General features: G+C 54.2%; 8 protein-coding genes across 8 annotated transcripts; 5 read left to right on the top strand and 3 right to left on the bottom strand.

The window, feature by feature from the left end:
• Window positions 1-640: 640 nt before the first annotated feature.
• VTN49DRAFT_2762 (uncharacterized protein) lies at window positions 641-2,575 on the bottom strand (the record flags this gene model as incomplete). The annotated part of the gene is made up of 2 exons (XM_069410523.1): window positions 641-1,033; window positions 1,094-2,575. The coding sequence occupies 2 exons, from the start codon at window positions 2,573-2,575 to the stop codon at window positions 641-643; spliced, it is 1,875 nt and encodes a 624-aa protein (XP_069269320.1).
• Window positions 2,576-2,630: 55 nt separating this feature from the next.
• Window positions 2,631-3,235, top strand: VTN49DRAFT_2761 (uncharacterized protein; the record flags this gene model as incomplete). The annotated part of the gene is made up of 2 exons (XM_069410522.1): window positions 2,631-2,741; window positions 2,804-3,235. The coding sequence occupies 2 exons, from the start codon at window positions 2,631-2,633 to the stop codon at window positions 3,233-3,235; spliced, it is 543 nt and encodes a 180-aa protein (XP_069269319.1).
• Window positions 3,236-4,282: 1,047 nt separating this feature from the next.
• Window positions 4,283-6,187, top strand: VTN49DRAFT_2760 (uncharacterized protein; the record flags this gene model as incomplete). Its single annotated transcript, XM_069410521.1, has 4 exons — window positions 4,283-4,553; window positions 4,616-4,782; window positions 4,842-6,064; window positions 6,121-6,187. The coding sequence occupies 4 exons, from the start codon at window positions 4,283-4,285 to the stop codon at window positions 6,185-6,187; spliced, it is 1,728 nt and encodes a 575-aa protein (XP_069269318.1).
• Window positions 6,188-7,065: 878 nt separating this feature from the next.
• Window positions 7,066-9,612, top strand: VTN49DRAFT_2759 (uncharacterized protein; the record flags this gene model as incomplete). Its single annotated transcript, XM_069410519.1, has 5 exons — window positions 7,066-7,126; window positions 7,274-8,186; window positions 8,239-8,755; window positions 8,813-8,956; window positions 9,022-9,612. The coding sequence occupies 5 exons, from the start codon at window positions 7,066-7,068 to the stop codon at window positions 9,610-9,612; spliced, it is 2,226 nt and encodes a 741-aa protein (XP_069269317.1).
• Window positions 9,613-11,098: 1,486 nt separating this feature from the next.
• VTN49DRAFT_2758 (uncharacterized protein) lies at window positions 11,099-13,794 on the top strand (the record flags this gene model as incomplete). Its single annotated transcript, XM_069410518.1, has 4 exons — window positions 11,099-11,911; window positions 11,969-12,249; window positions 12,298-12,655; window positions 12,709-13,794. The coding sequence occupies 4 exons, from the start codon at window positions 11,099-11,101 to the stop codon at window positions 13,792-13,794; spliced, it is 2,538 nt and encodes an 845-aa protein (XP_069269316.1).
• A 1,295-nt stretch (window positions 13,795-15,089) lies between these two features.
• Window positions 15,090-17,301, top strand: VTN49DRAFT_2757 (uncharacterized protein; the record flags this gene model as incomplete). Its single annotated transcript, XM_069410517.1, has 4 exons — window positions 15,090-15,286; window positions 15,343-15,427; window positions 15,478-15,772; window positions 15,824-17,301. 4 exons carry the CDS (start codon window positions 15,090-15,092, stop codon window positions 17,299-17,301), a joined length of 2,055 nt encoding a protein of 684 aa, XP_069269315.1.
• Window positions 17,302-17,598: 297 nt separating this feature from the next.
• On the bottom strand, window positions 17,599-18,817 carry VTN49DRAFT_2756 (uncharacterized protein; the record flags this gene model as incomplete). Its single annotated transcript, XM_069410516.1, has 5 exons — window positions 17,599-17,879; window positions 18,029-18,269; window positions 18,331-18,478; window positions 18,540-18,720; window positions 18,787-18,817. 5 exons carry the CDS (start codon window positions 18,815-18,817, stop codon window positions 17,599-17,601), a joined length of 882 nt encoding a protein of 293 aa, XP_069269314.1.
• Window positions 18,818-19,379: 562 nt separating this feature from the next.
• VTN49DRAFT_2755 (uncharacterized protein) lies at window positions 19,380-19,898 on the bottom strand (the record flags this gene model as incomplete). The annotated part of the gene is made up of 4 exons (XM_069410515.1): window positions 19,380-19,434; window positions 19,492-19,672; window positions 19,759-19,784; window positions 19,867-19,898. 4 exons carry the CDS (start codon window positions 19,896-19,898, stop codon window positions 19,380-19,382), a joined length of 294 nt encoding a protein of 97 aa, XP_069269313.1.
• Window positions 19,899-19,944: the final 46 nt, after the last annotated feature.

The raw sequence follows: 19,944 nt of genomic DNA, 5'->3' as shown, positions 1-19,944 counted from the left end.
AGTCCTGTACGGAGGTGTATTGCCGCCGCTCGGCCGGGAAGTAAAGAGTGGCTTGATTGATAATCGCGGGGTCTGATGGTGTCAGATCTTCCAATTGTTTGGCCAGTGAAAATTCAAATCGGGATTTTACGCTGCGGAAATTTGAAATGGGTCAGTAAAAACTAACTTTTTTAGGTAGTGTTCTCGAATTAAGTCGATCGGGCAAATCGGGCTGGGCCAGGATCATTGTTAGTCGGGCGAAGATCGCGATGCAGCTCATTAGTAATGGACGGAAACGAAGCAATTACGGAAATAGATGGAATGATGCCAACAGGACGGTATCGCGCTCTATTCGTGTGCTATGTAACAATACATTGATCATACAGCTTGCCACCGGACAATTGCACAGGAGCGGCTTCGACAAAGCAGAGACGGGTGATGTACACAAGACTCCGAGACCTTAGATACAAGACACCAACTGGAGAGGGTTTTAGACATAACCAGACACATGTAAGGGTACATGACTGCCGCGACGATGGCACGGATGAGATAAAAGAGCAATGACAATGTCTTCTTGTACCCAATCGGCGCCCGCGCCGTGATAGCTGTAGCTCACAAAAAATTTCCCGAAATCATCGCTTTGCGAGTAGAGCGGACACGATCATGCTTGGGTGGATGGCTCCTCGACGATAGGACTGCCGGAAATGGCATCGAGTTGAACCGCATGGAGAGCCGGTCGTTCGGGAGGCGCTTGTCGGCCTTCTTCACGACTGCGGAGCGCTTCCCGAACCCATGCAGCTACCTCTTCGTCCGCAGTATCGGACGGGGAGACTGGCACGGAGGGTTCATGATCGACCGTCGTTGATCCGGGCTCCACGTTGGGGTCCGCGTTTTGCGGCGGTTCGAGAAGAGGAGCCAGCCAGGGATGTCGCAGGAGCATGGCGTAACTGGGCCGGCTATTTGGGTTTTTATCCAAACATGCACGGACGAATGCATGGGCGTTCTCGGAATACGAATCGGCCGGTAGTGTAGGCGGATCACCGTGCACGATGGCCTAGATGAAGAAACGATCAGTACAAATGTGAATTCGTCGGGTCGATGAATGGATGCTTACATGAAGTTGACTGAGGATAGTGCTTGAGATTTCCGGCGGATACGGATACCGTCCCAGAGCACATTCTACAATAGACAGGCCCAGACTCCAGACATCACTCTGGACGCTGTATGTCCCGCCGCCCAAGGCGTCGCCACACTGAATGCGCTCCGGAGCCATGTAGCTTTGGCAGCCAATGTTTGTCTTGGCCATACTTCGGACCAGATTGCCGCTAACACCGAAATCGCAGATTTTAACCTGGCCCCGAGTGTTGACGAGGATGTTGGTCGGCTTGACATCTCGATGGATGATTTCATGGTCATCCTTGAGCGACTTCAGACCCATCACGGTGGACAATGTGATCTTTCGCAGAATGTTCTCCGGTATCCCCTTGGCGTATAACCGATCCACGGAGCCACCATCCATATACTCGACACAAATGTATACTGCACCCTCTTGGAAGAATGCGCCGTAGAAGTCGATGATGAACGGAGACACGGCTCGGTGAAGAACCTCCAACTCCATGAGGATTTGTTTGAATCTCTCCGCGTTCAGTTCGATCCGGATCTCCTTCATGGCCATCACAATACCCGTAAGGTTATCCTTGGGCTCCGACTGGTTCGATTCACTGGGCGGTCGACTAACAATGCCCGAAATCCCCATACCGGGCCTGCGCATGTGAGGCCGACTATGGCGCACTTTGTACACAGTTCCGTAGTTGCCTTTGCCCAGCTCTTCGAGCCTATCAATCTCATCCAGGGAGATTTGAATCTTGTGGCCCGACGAAAACTCGATACCACCACCATGAATCACGACCTTGTTTTTGAGATTGAGCTTGCCCGACTTGGTGTCGATAATATCGGCATACTGTTCAAAAACGGTTTTGGTTATATCATCTGTCGAACCTCCTGATGTGCCATTGTCGCCACCCGCTGGTTGGGAGGCATCCGACAGTCTGAGTCCTGGCTTCTTCCGCTTCGCCGCTAACCCTCCACTCTTTGGGCTTGCTGCGGATACAGGAGGCGCGGAAGACCAGTTGGGGGGTTGCGGGCGTGCGGTTGGCGCGAAACGCCCGGGAAACCCACCAGCGATCGCTCCGGACGACACTCCAGCCGGGCTATTGGGCGCGGACGCCGTTGACCCTCCATTCCCCGAAGCACCGGTCGAAGCGGCATTTTGTCCTGGTGGTGCGCCTTGGCGAGAAAGTGAGAAGGCTTTCATGCGCGCCAGGATTTCTGGATTCAGGGCCCCTGCCTGACCCGCAATGGACGGCATTGGCCGTGGTGGAATTCCACGACGGGCCGCATCCAACTGACCCAGAGGATTCGGCGATCTTGCCGCTCCCCTGGGAGGCTCCGGTCCTCGCAACGAGGGAATGGAGGCGCGACTTGGGGATTGCACGGGCTCTGATGGCAGAGTGGGCGAGAGGGGTGACTCTGAGCTCTGCTCAGAGTCCGGCGACACAGGGATATCCTCCACTATTGGGCATTTTTGATCATCCATCTCGTGCGACTCCGGACCTGGATTTACCAAACGGATCCCCTCGATTCTCGCAATGATGGCCCGTTGTAAATGCTCCTTCTCGACCTCTTCCCTGGACGGGACGGCCTCGACAGCGGGCTTTGTGTTGTCTGTCCGGGCAAAACTCTCCGCGGAGTCGCAGGTTGCAGTAAGCCGATTTCGGTGTCTCTCGGAAACAGCTAGGGGAGAACGGAATTTAATATGCTTTAGCGACCGGTCGAGGCAATGATAAGCGACAGTTTGTGCGGGGGAGATGGTTTGCTATCCGCCCACAGGGTCACCACGCACGCGGGAATCACCAAGACGAGGGAGAGACCGTCTCACAGGAACAGCTATAACGAGCGCAACTCCGCATCCGGTCGTCCACACGAGAAGGGACAGCAGCAGAGTAACAGACTCCGGAGGCTCCGTGCAGGACGCAGCGCAGGGGGGAGGAGGCAAGACGACGAAGATGGGGAACCAGGTACCGTCACAGTCGAACCTCTGTCACGGCCGATGGCAAAATCATCCAGCGAGTTGAAAGGCCCGTCGGTAGATAGAATCCGTGGGTATCGACGGTGGTTTGCCGTCTGTTGGGATTTCCCTGGCTTCGAGATCTACGGTCGGCCCAGTTTTTCCCAATCGACCGCCTCGCATCTATAAACCACGGGGCGAGGAGGCAAACCACTTGAAGCTCGGGAAGAGGGGAGAGAGATACAGCCAGGGAAAACTTCCACGTCGATCGGTGACTACGAAGGGGGGGATGATGCCACCTAAGGTATGCAGAGATTTTCGCCAGGAAACGGGACTCTCGGGAGTCCAGGGTGCGGAAGTTTGAACCACCGCTGTATGCGGAACTTGTCCGTAGAACAAGAGATGAGCTAACAGCCTCGCATTTTACACATTTTGAGGTTCATCATCGGTTTGCCACCACGGTGGACCGGGCACTTGGCCACCGCCAATCCAGATTGGTCGTTTTGCTCAGTCGTTCCCCGGCTCGGTGCGCCGATGCGGGCAGCGACGCGTCGTCTCTCGAGAGCTGCCCTCAAACCTTGTCGGGGAGCTGTCAACTGGCCAAGCCGTTGCCCGGCTTACATAATCCGACATGCGATGACCCAAACGGGACAGGCTAGACAGCCACGCTGTGGCTCAGCCACAGCCACACCGTCATGCATCTCTTTGACACCAGCGGCTGGCTGCTCCTGCAGAGCACGGGTCTCCATTGTGCGCGATGATTGGCTGTGGAAAGCTACCTGCCCAAACAGGATTCCGTTTCTTGGCGGATCGACGTGCTTATCCGCGACCTGATGCAATCGAGCTGTCGACAAGCGCTCTTTGGTGGCTGTCAGGAAAATCACGACATGATCGGCCCAAATCAAATATGGTTAGGACGGAAACAAAAATATGGGCGTCAATGCTGGGTGCGCATTGAAATCAGACCAGCGAATCATCAGTGATAAAGAGTTACGGGACCGTAATACGAAGTGGTTGTCCGTCCGTTCTCGCCTGGCCGGAATCCTGATAAGACCCTGCCAAGAAGATGTACAGCGTCGTTCCCAGCTCCGTCTGTGAGATCATTTCCAAGTCACATCGACAGGGGAGGGAATCCAGAAATCGCTAAAAAGCATCTCAAATATCTCCCTCCATTCCTCATGATCCCTCCTCGCTTATCTTTGTTCCTTGAGCGTCTCCTCCCGCACCGCAAGGACCATGGGCGTAGCCCTGTCTTCATCTCCATTTGCTACGCGATCGTTTAGCATTGAGCTCCGTGGCGATGACGCCCAGCAAATCCTCAATGGCTCCATCCGCGGCCACAACCACCCTTCATTTTTCTCCCTCGTCTTCCTCGTGTTTCAGGCAGTGCTGGAGGTTTTCTGTATCAGCTTGCCCGGATACATTGCCGCTCGGAGGGGCATGTTCGATGCCGAAGCCCAGAAGCTGGTCGCAAACCTCAATGTCGCTCTTTTCACGCCATGTCTAGGTGAGAGCGCCAGCGGACCCGTGCGAACAGGCCAGGTCCTGATCATTCTCTCGCGTGATTAGTTTTCACGAAGCTGGCCTCGCAGCTCACCCTCGACAAACTGTCTGGCCTGGCCATCATTCCCGTCATTTTCGTCATCCAAACATGCGTGTCGTACCTATGCGCCAAATTGATGGCGGCATGCTTCCGCTTCAAGAAGAGACAGTCCAACTTCGTCGCGGCGATGGCGGTAAGTGCGTGGCCATCACGGTGCGCCCGAGGGCTGAAAGGCTGACAACTACGGGTTAGGTATTTGGCAATTCTAATTCTCTTCCCATCTCCCTTGTGATGTCCCTGTCAAAAACACTCGACGGCTTGCACTGGCATCGCGTTCCGAATGATACCGATGACGAAGTGGCCGCACGGGGTATCCTGTATCTGCTGATATTTCAGCAGTTAGGACAGCTCGTTCGTTGGAGCTGGGGGTACCATGTGTTGCTGGCTCCAAAGGAACGATATGTGGAAGAAGCCAGCGTCCATTCTGTCAGAGTGGGACAGGAGGAATATACCAACCATCCTCACCCAACGGATCCAGATGAGCCTTTAATCCGAACAGTGCGCTCAGATGAGGCACTTGTCGACCCCGCTTCCGGCCATACCACTGACTTCGACTCGGGGACGCAAACTCCGGTGTATCACGGTCCTTATTCATACACAAAACTCCCCACCGAAGATGGGGATCATGACGACAACGATGGCGCGGATTATGGGAGTGGCCCGTCCTCACGCGGCCACATTTCCTCATATCAGAGTCCAAATGGAGACATTTTGAGCTTTCCCCGCCTCGATGAGCAGCCGTCTGATAGTCACTCTGCGCGCTGCTTCAAAGCGTTCTGGTGTCGATGTCGCCTCTCGATGAAACACTTTCTGGCCCGATTATCCGACGCGCTGCAGGATCGCTGCCAGAAAATGTTCCATGCCCTGCCTCCCGGCGTGCAAAAGGCCCTGACGATGTCAGCGAAGTGGTCGACATGGTTCTTCAGCGGACTCTGGGCTTTCATGAACCCTCCACTATGGGCGATGTTGGCTTCCATTCTTGTCGCCGCCATCCCGCGGCTTCAAGCGCTGTTCTTCGACGAGGGAACGTTTGTGTACAACTCCATTACGCGAGCCATTGAGCAGAATGGGCGGGTGGCAGTTCCGCTGATTCTCGTCGTTTTGGGAGCCAACCTTGCCCGGAATACGCTGCCCGCAGGTGGCACGGGCGACTATACCCATCCGAAAGAAGAGCGCAACCTGATCATAGCCTCGCTGGTGGCTCGCATGCTTCTTCCGACCATGGTCATGGCGCCAATACTAGCCTTCCTGGCCAAATACGCTCCAATCAGCATCTTAGACGACCCGATATTTGTCGTCGTCTGCTTTTTGCTAACCGGGGCGCCTTCGGCCTTGCAGCTGGCACAGATTTGTCAGCTCAACAATGTCTTCATGGGCGCTATGTCTCGACTTTTGTTCCAGAGTTACTTGATCTGGTGAGCCGTGGCCGGCGTCGAGCTATTTTATATAGACCGAACTGACTGTTTTCCAGGATCCTTCCCTCGACGCTTGTGCTGGTCATGTGCGCTCTCGAGGTGGTCGAATGGGCGAAGACTTAGCGTCGTCCGTTACTCGGTACTATTGGCTTGTATCAAATTACCCTTTAATTACGGAGCATTAGAGTTTATCTTCTACCCGGGTGATAGGCGTCTTTGACAGTGCGTTTCGATTTTCCTTGCATGGGTCTAGATGAGAGCTCAAAGAGCAAAAAGATAATGATTATGGCATTCTTCGTTGACGATTATGGTCATAATAATAATCGGATCTTTAGTTGATCTTGCGGAGGTACGTTGTAGGAAACATTACAAACATCGAGGATTCCAAGCCAAATGCATGGGCTCCGACCGGATGGCGCTCTTATGGCCTGTTATGCGACTTTTCTCCTCGCTTTGTTCTGTGATGATTTGCCGAGAAAAAAAAGCAAAAGACGCGACATGATGCTGTGGCCAATCACGTCTAGTTTTCATATCAATCTCTTATCAAAGCATGATAATTTCATGCAAAAGACACCTTTTTTGAATTTGCAAACCATGTGCTTGTCATTTTTCTCTCTGATCCACATCTCTCATCACACTCGACCATTTTGAGAGCAAAAAACTCCCTTTAGGCCTAAAAGCAAAAAAGCAGGTAAACGGGGTTCGGCTAGAACGAGTAGAGAATTGGTTGATCGTCTAGATCAACCTGCATCAATCAACTCCCATCATTGGCCACTCCATCCGCTTCTTGCCGGTTGGAAAGCTGCTGTGTGGTCTTGCGTGCCGTATCGGCTTTCAATGAGCCTGCAATCTCTTGCCATCAGTGTGTCCGGAGTACTTCAAGCTCCACTGTCTTTGTAGGACTGACCAGAAGGAACCAAGTGGCTAAAAGCGGAGTTTCGTGGGACGCCGGACAAGTTTCGCGCGGCAGTTAGCGGCCTAAAGAGGAGAAGAGAGAGACCATGCCCGCCTTGCAAGTGGATGATGATAGAAACGGCCATCCAGCCCAGTCGGAAGCTCCAGGTGAGTTTTTTGCACAAAACCCAAGCTGTATCCCATACTTTGTCGCCATTCAATGGCCGCAGCGCCTCGAGGTGGCCGCGGGGAAGTGCCGTCACGTGTGTTGCAGTCTAGACTAGGTGCAGCAGAGGGCTGACGTTTGCCTCCCAGAAAAAGAGCTCTCTCCCGCACAGGGCTCGGAAAATGCTCCCTCCAATTCAGACCAGACACAATCAAGTTCTGGCACGATCAGCAACGGAGGGTCTGGGACGGCCGTCAAGGACTCGTATTTCCCCAAACAGTACAAGGCCAGCATGACGCGACGGGTCACGGCCCGTTCGCCGGTCGTCCAGCCGTCGCCGGTGGTCTCCTTACGGCATCAAGTGTCGCATCTGAAATTGGATGCGCCAGAGGAGGATGATGACGGCGGAGCGGTCCGAGCTGACCATGTGCTGTTTCATCAGGTGTGGTCATGGCTGCAGCAGGAACGATCCAAGCGTGTCGCCAGCAACGGCAGCACTCCCGCACCCTCATCAGGTTCGGAGGATGGCACCGTGGTTGCAAAGCATAACGACCTTGCAGACTGGCACTCTTCGCTGGATCAGTTAGAGAAGATTTTGCAGCAGTATGCGGCTACTTTTAAAGATCTACCTCATAACGCGTCCCCTTATCGGCGTTTGCGTCATCGTTGGTCGGGCCGTATCAAGGGCCTGCGAAGAGGGTCAGGCTCCGATTCGGATTACTATGACGATAATGTCGTTCCCAGCGTAGATGCAGTTCTTGATAACAGCAAGACTCTGGGCTACGGCGGGGGCTCCGCAGTGGATGATGACGATGGCGATGTCAAGAATACCAAAGAGAATCCACATTGGCTTACATTTAAGACCGAAATTGTTCGCTTGACGCACACCCTGCGGCTCAAGGGCTGGCGGCGGGTTCCCATGGAGCGCAGTGGAGAGATTCAAGTGACACGTCTCAGTGGCGCGCTGACCAATGCGGTTTATGTGGTCGGGCCGCCGCCATCGATGCCGGAACGCACAAACGGCGATGGCGAGTCCAACCCAGCGCCCCGGCGGCCGCCTCCGTAAGTAGCTTCTCGGTTTCTTCTAAGCTGTCATGGTCTAACCACGGCATAGGAAACTCCTGCTGCGCATCTACGGACCGCAGGTTGATCACCTCATCGACCGTGAAAACGAACTTCAGATTCTCCGTCGACTGGGACGGAAGAACATCGGTCCTCGAGTGCTGGGAACGTTCAACAATGGCCGGTTCGAAGAGTATTTCAATGCCCAGCCATTGACCCCTCATGACCTTCGCGTTCCGGAAACCTCCCGGCACATTGCGAAGCGAATGCGGGAGCTGCATGACGGGATTGAGCTACTCGAGGAGGAGCGCAATGGTGGCCCGTTCGTTTTCCGCAACTGGGACAAATGGGTGGACCGTTGCGAGCAGGTGATTTCGGTGCTGGATCGACGTGTCTTTTCTGGGAACCGAGACCGGAAGACCGGGCCCGAATGGCTCCGCCGCGGCTTCGCCTGCGGCGTGCCGTGGCCGATGTTCCGAAAAGCGGTCGAGAACTATCGGAAATGGCTGATTGAAACGCTGGGCGGGCTACAGGAAATCAACAAACAGCTGGTTTTTGCCCATAATGATGTGAGTGCTCTCCGATGTATGTTTTGCTCCAGTACTGTGTATGTTGACTTGGTGCAGACTCAGTATGGAAATTTACTTCGGATGCAGCCGGCTGAGGAGTCACCGTTGCTGTTGCCGGCCAACTCCCACAAGCAATTGGTCGTGATCGACTTCGAGTATGCCTCTGCCAATACTCGCGGCCTCGAATTTGCCAATCATTTTGTAAGATCCCATTAGTAGCCGTTTCGTTTGGTTTGTTTGCGATGCCTACTGACTCATCGGCAAAGTCGGAATGGTGTTACAATTACCATGATCCCCATAGGTCTTGGGCCTGCAACACTCGCGGTTATCCGAAACCCGAGGAACAGTACCGCTTCATTGCCGCCTACGTGAACCACCGGTCACAGCTCGGATACAACACGTCGCCCGAGATCATGCCGGCCTCGGATCCCTTATCATCACGGATGGCGCCACTTTCTTTGGAAAGCCCGGCCCTCAGCCTTCCGACACCCTCGTCGGGGTCGTCGTTCGCGGAACAGGAGAATGTCGACGAGGCTGCGGACCGTGAGATCCAGTATCTCATGCGCCAGACGCGACTATGGCGTGTGTTCAATTCCGCGCAGTGGGTGGCGTGGGGTATTGTGCAGGCCAAGGTGCCCGGAGTGGACCCTCCGCCAGAAGCCGGCAGCTCCTCGCCTTCTGAACAACAAGGAGAGCTTAGTCTCGAAGTCGGTGAGGATGAGTTCGACTACATTTCTTACGCCCAAGATCGGGCATTTTTCTTCTGGGCCGATCTTCTGTCGATGGGTTTGGTTCGAGAAGACGAGCTTCCGCCCGATGTTCTCCCGCACATCAAGGCGAGAATGATCAACTATTGAGTCTTGGCTGGACAAACTTTTTTTTTTTCCCTTCGCTGTTCCCTTAGTTTCCTTTGTTGGGACATAGTACCATGGTACAACATGCAAGGAAATCTTGCTTGTACCTTGCCAAGCGGTCATGCGTTCGTCGTCCATATTTGCCTTTTTTGATGTACATAGCAAGCGATTGCCAGTGCACGATTACGAATGATGACACCAGCGATGATAGAACCCGTCCCAGTTCTATCGGGTGTCCGACAAACCTGTATGAAATTGAATTCCAGATGATCGATTGAATGGATCTAGTAGGCTCTCGCCGGGAATGATCTGCCATCGACGTCAACCCGATCACCTCCGATCTCCCTCCCCCCCCCAATGGTCACATTTTGCAGCCATGCCGTCTCGTCCAGCCTGCAAGCAGCCAAACTTTCCCCTGGATCAAATTCAATGGGCAGGTTCTTGTCGACTTGACGAGAATGACCTTGCCATCGACGTCAACGTCGATCCCCAAAAAGATCCAACTTTGAAGCCATCCCGTCTGCAACCAGTCATACTTCCGAACCTGTGACGAAGGATGAAAACTTTGACAATTCGCCGAAGCCGCTCGATTCGCTGCCGAGGGCTCCGATCAAGGAGGTTGCCGACATCACTCAATACCCAAAGTGGTTAATACTAGTAAAAGACCAGTCTCCAGGAAAGTCTCGCAACCCAATGGTTGGGTATACCGCCACAGAACGTCGAATCAAATCCGGGGAAAAGATCATCGACTGGAGACGGGAAGAACTTTCTGACGACGCGCCAAGAGGGGCATAGCCTAGGTTACCAAGGCCAGTTGGTGGCGATTCATTTTCGTCATGCGGAAGATCTTCTGGGGCCGAAAGGGTCCTGAGTGGCTCTCCGGCAGAGTGGGTGACCCCCAGAGCGGATGAGTCAGCACGTGGCTCATGTGATCTCAGATACGCAAAATTACTAGCGGGAGGTGGCATTTCAGCTGCGTTACCGGTGTTTCGTGATTATTAATGGGCACTTTTCTGGGCTACAGTCGGTATTATTTGGGGAAGATTAGATTAATAGACAACTATAGAAACTCAAAGGGGCTCAAACAAGACAAAAAAAATCCAGAAAAGAATGAAAGAAGAGATCATCTGGTGGCCACTGTGGACAGAGTATGTGAGCGGAAAGCATTCTCAAATACCAGACGAAGACGCGAAATTACGCATTCTCGAAAATCGAGCTTTACCTGATCAAGCGATTCTCCGCTTTTCCCCAGACTTTCGGTTTCATCTCCGCGCTTATCCAATCTTGTGCGCCGCGCCAGAGTTTTCGTGCCTCTCCCATAGGGGGGCCCAGTCGTGCGGCCATCATATCCTCGTCCTCCCCGACCGATTTTCTTCGCTTCCATCCTCCGATTGAATTTCACCTCTACGTCCCTTCTACCGGCCCTGTGGTCGTTTTCCCACGAGTAAATGGTCAGATTCTTCGCTTTGCAGCGACCACCACCGCCACCATGCCGGGCATCCTCCCAATGAAGGTCATCCGCATGGGCAATTCGTCCCAGAGCCGGATTGCCCAGGCCTGCGATCGTTGTCGCAGTAAAAAGATCCGCTGCGACGGAATTCGCCCCTGTTGCACCCAATGCGCCAACGTCGGCTTCGAATGCAAAACCAGCGACAAACTCAGCCGTCGCGCTTTTCCGCGGGGCTACACAGAGTCCCTGGAGGACCGGGTGCGGTGTCTCGAGGCGGAGGTTCGCGAGTTGAAGTCTTTACTGGACGAGAAGGACGAAAAGATCGATGTGCTGTCGCGGATACATTCTTTTCACTCGGCATCACATCCGAACCATCCGGGGCGGTCGTCCCAGTCCCCCTCGTCCGGTTCCGCGACCGAGTCGACCAAGTCGTCATCGACGTCAGATACCGATAAAGTAATTCTCGTTCGTGCGCTGCAGAGGAATCCTACGCCAGAGAACCCCTTTGCAGGGCCGTCCAGCGTGCGCGCTTTTTCGGCAACCTTCACGGCAAAATTGTTGGAGCATGGCCGAAACCCCTCGACGGTCTCGACGGATGCTCTGACCGCCTCACCGCAGCCGATGGCTCATCCGGCTGGGCAGCCGCAAAAGACACCGCCACGACTGGTGTCGGACCAACTAATTAACATCTTTTTCCAAGAGTGGGCACCGCTTTACCCGGTCGTCCACCGACCGACCGTCCTGAAGGCCTACGATCGATTCCTTGCGGACTCCACTGCGCTACAGCAAAGTGAGCCCCTCATTGTTGCGCAATTGAATTTGATCTTTAGCATTGCAGCCCTTTCGGCCAAGGTGAGTACGATCGCGATCGATGTGATTGGGAGCGTTAGATGCTGACTACTCGTCTAGTCACGAACACATCAAGACCCAACTGTCTTTGAAAAGAATTGGTTCCCCGTTTTGGAGTCACTGTGGGGTGATCTGTCTATGCCGGCACTGCAGTGCTTGGTGCTCGCCCAAATCTACTGCCTGACAAAAGGCGACTACAAGACTCTAATCCGCTATCGCGGCCAAGCCGTTGGAATCTGCCAGATGCTTGGGTTGCATCAGAACCAGACGCCGTTTGCTCTTGATCCACTGACCACGGAGACGCGGAAGAAGGTCTTTTGGTGCCAATATGTTCTCGATCGGTGAGTGCCCTGTCGGTTCAGTTATCGAGACCTCGCTGACGGGGTTAGCTTCGCGGCTGCCCTGACCGGCCTTCCCATGATGCTCCGGGAGAATGACATCAGCACAGAATTCCCGGCTGATGTCGACGATGAGAATGTGTCCGAGACGGGCTTCTCGCCTTCTCTACCCGGAGAGCATACTCGTCTGTCAAGCGCACTGGCGCTGTTCAAGGCGACGCAAATCCTCACCAAAGTGCTGGAGAATATGTACCCGGCTCCTGTGCAGTACGAGGTTTGTGTCTCGCGGTTCAGAGCCCTCGCAGATGAGCTGGACTCGTGGGAGAAGGGGCTCCCGCAGCACTTGAAGCTGGTGTTTTCTCAGGATAAGCCCAGTACGAATGTGACGAGCAGCCGCTCGCCGCTCTTGGTATGATAACCGTAACCTTTACCCTGCTGGAATCTTTCGCTAACGGAATCTAGTCGATGGTGTACTATTTTATCAAGGCCTTGGTGCACCGACCGGCTGCTTGCTACGGCGCACCCAATGTCTCCGGGCCGTCTATCCTGGCCCTGGCAGATTCGAGCAAGCATATTGTACAGATCCTGCAGCTCCTGGACGAGCGTCGCCTGAGTCTTTCGCTGTCGATCAATCGCACGGAGTTGGTGTACTTGGCTGGACTGGGCCTCCTGTGGCAGAACGTAGACCTTAAGCGCGACGGCAAGCTGGTCAAGGAGAATCAACGGCTGTTGTCGGACGTGATTGAGCAGCTGGAGGCGGAATCGTCTGCAGCCGCCGCAGAATTCAGCATGCTTTCCAACCCCCACGGCGAGGGTGTGTCGCGGTCGTTGTCTAAGAGCGGATCGGAAGCATCACCGAAGTCTCGGTCTGCAGAGGCGACTTCTGTACATAAATCGAAGAGCCGTGCTTCCCCGGACAGTGGCGCTCAGACCCCGGCGCGCAGGGCAGAGTCCTCGGGCCGACGTGCTACGATTGCAACCGCGAGTCCGGTCATTCATAACCACACTGCCTACCAGCTGCCGCCGACGGCCGATGTGGATCGCCGCCATTCCAGCGATTTTTCTGGAGACAGCAACGTTAATATGTTCGAAATCAATTTGGATGCAGTACGAGAAGTGCCTAAACCGGCAGTCTCCCCTGAGGACTGGGAATTCATCCTCAGCAACATCGACCGCGGCCAAGGCAACATCTACGACGGGATCTACGGCGGGCAAGAATGCGTCGACGGCCCGTCTCCATTTCCATCGTTGGTGTCCCCCGAAACCCGACACGCGCCGCCACCGGGCCATGTCATGACGCGGCCAGGCGGCGCGGCGCCTGCATCCTCGCCACATGGACAATCACCGACCGCGTGGTCGGCGAGCAGCACCGACTTGACGACGCACAGTTACTCGGACATGGTCGGGGCGCAGAGCAGTTATTCGGAGCCCAGCCTTTCGGGTTGCGGCGATGATCTCCCGGCGCCGGGCATTGCCATCCCGGCGCTTGACGATGAGCTTGGGGATTTGGGGATTTTTGAGACGTGGGATCCACGGTTGGTTGCTTGATGCCTGACTTTCTTTTCGACTTTGGAGCTTTGGATTCGGATAGCCGGCGTGGCGTTGGATCTCTGTTTCGTGATCATCATACCATGTTTTTTGTGTTTTCTTATTTTTTTTTTTTTTTTTATATATTCTTCTTCTTCTTTTTGTATGTTTTGTATGTACAGTTTGGATCATGATGCTGTTTAATAGCAGGTATATATTTCTGACAAGATCCATATTGTTTCGCATGTACGGAGCATATGGAGGTTTTGGACAGTCGGCTAATTGGCCCGGTTCCGATCTCGGGATGGAGCAATGGAGCCGGCGCATCTCCGAAATTTTTGGGGCCTCCCGAACCTGTAATTTCGGCTAAATTGGGTGCCTGAGGCGGCATCTCTTTTTTTTTTCTCTTCGGCGGACCTGCCGGACAGTCGGAGCAGTGTGGTCCGCCCGTCCGGTCAGTATGTGGATTAGTCAGGCTCTTGCCCATAATGCACACCGTACAAGCCTCTGACTCGTCAGTGGCTTGGTAGCCCTCCGGGATAAAAAAAAAAAAAGTATCGGGATATGTTGAGAGGGATGTTGTGCTTGGCTAAAGTTACCTCTAGCTCGTCCTGGGAATAGCCTATTGCGAGGCGGGAATCGGGTATTGCACTTGCGGTTTCAACTCCGTTCCACCGTCAGCAGCATCACTGGTTGAAGCAGGAGAGATTAAAGAGGCGAAATGACGTAAGGCGTGGGTAGAGGAGTATGCAGGACTCTTCTTGGTCGGGAGCAATTGGGACTCTGCTCTTGTCGGGCTGGGATTGTGATATCGTAATCCGTTGGGACTGTATTGCGGAGAGACGAGATGGATTAGAGATCGCTTAGAAATGCAACGAGTTCATGATCTCGAATGCTTCAGGAATCTCAGGCACTAAAAAGCCAGAACACCCGGATTGAACCGTTCCCCCCAGGGCCTTTGTTCCCCCACTGCTGTAGAATTGAAGAACTTTGGAGATCCGCCGCCGTTCGCCCCGCCAGAGACAGACTGCCCCTCCCTGCTATTTCTCTCTTCTAATATCTTCTATTGCCAACTCTGCCGGGATTTTTTCCTTTCTTCTTCTTTTCTTTTTCCTTTCCTCTGGACATCTCTCTGATCGGCCTACTTAAGAGTCGCCTTGGTTGATTTCTTTGTTCAATCTCTCTTGTCTGGTCTGAACTGGTACGTCCGAGAGAGCCTTGTTTTCCTCCCCCGCAATGCTGCTGCATACGGCGTTGCTTGTGGTTTATCCGGAGCTCCCTGCTAACGGTCGCCATCGCTAGAGGTATCACCGATCATGGGCTACTCCGACGTCGATCAATTGGCTATCAACACCATCCGCGTCCTCGCGGTGGATGCCACTTCCAAGGCCAACTCCGGCCACCCGGGTGCGCCGATGGGTCTGGCGCCCACGGCCCATGTGCTCTTCAACAAATTCATGAACTTCAACCCCAAGAACCCCAAATGGGTGAATCGGGATCGATTCGTGCTTTCGTAGGTGTCCCTTCTCAAGAGGGGGTGGTTGGAATGCTTGCTAATATGCGGGTCAGGAATGGTCATGGCTGCATGCTGCAATATGCGTTGCTGCATCTCTTTGGTTATGATGTTACCTTGGATGACTTGAAGAACTTCCGAGTACGTAGACCGAAAAGGGGAAGGGAAAGAATTCTGCTAACTCCCTTCAGCAAGTCGGCAGCATCACCCCCGGCCACCCCGAGTCCCACGAGACCCCCGGTGTCGAGGTGACCACCGGCCCTCTCGGTCAGGGTTTTGCCAACGCCGTCGGTCTGGCCATTGCCCAGGCCCACTCCGCCGCCATCTTCAACAAGCCCGGCTATGACCTGTTCAACAACTACACATATACTATCTTCGGTGATGGCTGCGCCATGGAGGGTGTTGCCGCTGAGGCTGCCAGTATGGCTGGCCACCTCAAGCTTGGCAACCTGATTGCTCTCTACGACGACAACCACATCTCCATTGGTAGGTGATTTGACAGTGCAATGGAAAGATCGGTAGCTAATGGATGTGTAGATGGCGACACCAAGTGCGCCTTCACGGAAGATGTTCTTAAGCGCTTCGAGGCCTACGGCTGGCACACCCAGTGGGTCAAGGATGGTGACCACGATCTGCAGGGCATCGAGGAAGCCATTCGTAAGGCGCAGGAGGTCAAGGACAAGCCGTCCGTGATCAAGATCACCACCACCATCGGATACGGCTCCAAGCTGCAGGGCACCGGTGGCGTGCACGGCAACCCGCTCAAGGCGGACGATGCCCAGAACGTCAAGAAGGCCTTCGGTTTCGATCCCGAGCAGAGCTTCGTCGTTCCGCAGGCCGTCTATGACCTGTACCACAAGCGCTCGGCGGAGGGCGCTGCCAAGGAGCAGGAGTGGAACAACCTGTTGGCCAAGTATGCGTCCGAGTACCCGACGGAGCACGCTGATTTGCAGCGCCGTCTGCGGGGTGACCTCCCCGAGGGATGGGAGAAGCACCTGCCGACGTACAAGCCGACGGACTCGGCTGTTGCGACCCGCAAGCTGTCCGAGGCCGTTCTGGAGGCGATCCAGGGCGCGGTTCCCGAGCTGCTGTCCGGATCTGCGGATCTGACTGGCTCGAACAACACCCGCTGGAAGTCGGCTGTTGACTTCCAGCCTCCGGAGTACGGCATTGGCGACTGGTCCGGCCGCTACCTGCGCTACGGTGTGCGTGAGCACGGTATGGGTGCCATCATGAACGGTCTGGCGGCGTACGGCACCGTGCTGCCCGTTGCGGGTACCTTCCTGAACTTTGTGTCGTACGCGGCCGGTGCGGTGCGTCTGTCTGCGCTGTCGCAGGTGCGGACGGTCTGGATTGCGACGCACGACTCGATCGGTCTGGGTGAGGACGGCCCGACCCACCAGCCGATTGAGACGCTGGCGCACTTCCGTGCGACGCCGAACCTGATGGTCTGGCGTCCGGCCGACGGCAACGAGACCAGCGCAGCTTACTACTCTGCGCTGACGGCGAAGCACACGCCAAGTATCCTGGCGCTGACGCGGCAGAACCTGCCGCAGCTGCAGACGTCGACGATCGAGAAGGCGCTCAAGGGCGGCTACATCGTTCACGACGCGCCCAACGCGGACATCATCATCGTGTCCGCTGGTTCGGAGGTCGGCCTCTCCGTCGACGCGGCCAACCATCTCAAGGAGAAGCACAACGTGTCGGCGCGCGTCGTGTCGATCCCCTGCTGGGAGGTGTTCGACGCGCAGCCCAAGGAGTACCGCCTGGAGGTGCTTCCGGACGGCATCCCCGTGCTGTCGGTCGAGGCGCTCTCGACGATTGGTTGGGAGCGCTACTCGCACGAGCAGTTTGGTCTCAACCGCTTCGGTGCTTCTGGCCCGTACAAGAAGCTCTACGAGAAGTTCGAGTTCACGCCTGAGGGTATCAGCAAGCGGGCGCTTGCCACGATTGAGTTCTACAAGGGCGAGAAGGTGCGCTCGCCCATCAACCGTGCTTTCCAGAACCTGGTTTAGTATTTTTTTTTTTTTTTTTTTACGTTCTCGAAATGTGTGCATGGGATAAAGAGTTTTTTTGAAATATTAGGTGGTTTGTTTTTTATGGTTTCATGTACGAAGAATCAATGAAAAGAATTTTTCACCCCATATATAAGTGTATTCATATAGTAACACCAACAACCCGAACGATACATCGAACACATATCCATTCTTTTTATCATCATCGACAACGACAACAACAACAGCAACAGCAGCAACAATCCCATCATACATATATGTATGCGAAGGAGAAGAAGAGGTGATGATAGCAATGAGCTAATCACCCAACGCCTTACGCGCAAAGTTGGGCAGGACAAAGCTCGCGCGGTGCATCTCGGCGTTGTAATAGCGGCAGAGCTTCTCCTCCTCTTCTTTGGACCAGCGACGGAGGGGCTCGCGCACGTCACGGTTGGGATCCTTGCAGCAGACCATGAAACCGATCTGGCCGGACGGATAGGTCGGAACGGAGGCGTAGGCGTATTCGGCGACGGGGAAGACCTCACGGCAGACCTTGCGGAGGTTGGCAATGAGGGGGAGATGGAGCCATTGGTTCTCGGCTGTGAAAGTAAAAAAGAAACCGTTAGCAAGATCAAGGAATTCCCCTTTTTTCCAGAACAGACATCAATCAAGTTATAAAGGACAGGATTGTGTCTCATGGTGTGGTCTCTAAGGACAGGTTGCGAGGGGAGTATGAAAGGTAACGAACAACCTTGGGTCGTGATCACCCCTCCGTCCCGCAGGGCCTTGTTGAGCAGCTCAAAGTAGGGCTTCTGGAAGAGACTCTCGGCGGGGCCCTCGGGGTCCGAGCTATCGGTGATGATCACGTCGAATTCGTTCTCGAATTGCTCCAGGAACTTGAAGCCGTCGCCGATGTGCACCTTGACGTTGGGGTGCTGGAAGCCAATGCTCATGCCGGGGAGGTACTTCTTGGAGAGGCGGATGACGGCCTATACTCTACTATTAGCCTTCATCATGCTCGGTTGCCAAAAGTGAGGAGCGGAAGCCTACCTCATCAATGTCGCAGAGAATAGCCTCCTCAACAGACTCATGCTTGACCACCTCACGCAGCACACCACCATCACCGCCACCAATGACGAGGACCTTCTTCGGGTTCGGGTGAGACATCATGGCTAGGTGGGTGATCATCTCCTGATACCTGCACCCCTCTTCCTGTCAGCGAGAAGACTCCTTCCGCTGAGCGAAGAAATAAGACGTACGAGAACTCATCCCGCTCAGTGCACTGAATGACATTGTCCAGCACCAGCACCGTGCCGTGATCCGTGCTCTCAAAGATAAGCACATCCTGGTACTGCGACTTCTCGTGGTGGAGGACTTCCTTGACCTTGAGGGTCATGGCCTGTCCAGGCCACATGTCGTTCGCCTCGACGAACCATCCATCTATAAAAAACCCATTAGCTTTCAATTGATTGAATTGGATTTCTTTTCCGAGGGGCATATTTTTACCTTTGATGGTGGGGTGAGTGATCTCGCTCATTTTGGCTCTATGATTTTTTGTAAAAAGACGACACGGTCTTTTCACAAGTATAATCAACGAACTCAGAGACTAGCGGAAGAGAAAAAGAGTGAAGATCAGAACCCGAACGAGGGGAATCAAGGAACAAACGGTGAGAAGTAGTGGGCAAAGAAATAGCTAGCAGGACCGCAAAGAAATGAGGGGTCGAAAATTCATGTCTCGAAAAACGCTTTTGTAAAAAAGGTGGAAATTCTTGTGATCTGACTGGTCAGACTCTGGTCAAAGTAGGGTTTTCTTTTAGGTCCCTTTTTTTTTTTTTTTTGGCCACTGGGCCGAGCCTCAAGGCTATCTATGCCCGATACCGCAGCCAAGCGAAGAATTCGTTGCGGTTTGACAGATTTAATGCCGCATTGTGGTGCTCATACTGTAGACATATACTCTGTGGTTACTCCTACATACCATGAAACAGGAGGAACATAACTAAGATTTAACATATGATTTAAATTGACCAAACGAATGCAATGCATCTCAATTCATACTGTACAGGCCATGCCTCGCTCTATATCGCAAAGAAAAGACAAGTTTACTCCTCTGTGCCCTCAGCCAGACGGCCAGCCTTGGAGTTGAGATACTCATTGCTACTCCCGTCAGTACCCATATAACAAGCCATAGGCCCGAATATAGTGTATACGCACCGCTCAATGGCCCAGTTCATAGCCGCATACGCCACGATAAACGGCGGAGCCACGTAGAGCACCTGGTGGCGGAATCGGCGGAAGGTGTTGAAGATGGCGGCGTGCGCGGCGCCGGCAAACGGACGCTGCCGGTTCGGCGAGAGTGAGTAGGTCACAATGCCTCGCTGGGGGGTAGTGCAACCTGTTCATTCGGGATGAAGTTAGAATTCGCTCGTGCCTACATCGTCGCAGCGATCGATGCGAGGTGGAAGATCGGCGTGTACGTACCAAGGTCGCCCCAGCCGCCCAGGAAACTATGTTGTGGTTAGCAATTGGAAGCGTTCAATGGAGGATTGCGGATTCAGCCGCGTTTGGCAATAGGGATGGGAAACTCACACTCCGTGCTTGGGATCAGCGTGCTCGTGCATGGTGGCGAGGATCTGGGATTGGAGCCGTTGAGCAGGAGTAGAACTG

Source organism: Thermomyces lanuginosus (assembly GCF_041956635.1).
Source record: "Thermomyces lanuginosus strain ATCC 200065 unplaced genomic scaffold VTN49scaffold_27, whole genome shotgun sequence".
NCBI classification, from domain to species: Eukaryota; Fungi; Ascomycota; class Eurotiomycetes; order Eurotiales; family Trichocomaceae; genus Thermomyces; species Thermomyces lanuginosus.
The sequence above is the reverse complement of the archived record's forward strand: the minus strand, read 5'-3'. Positions and strand labels throughout refer to the sequence as shown.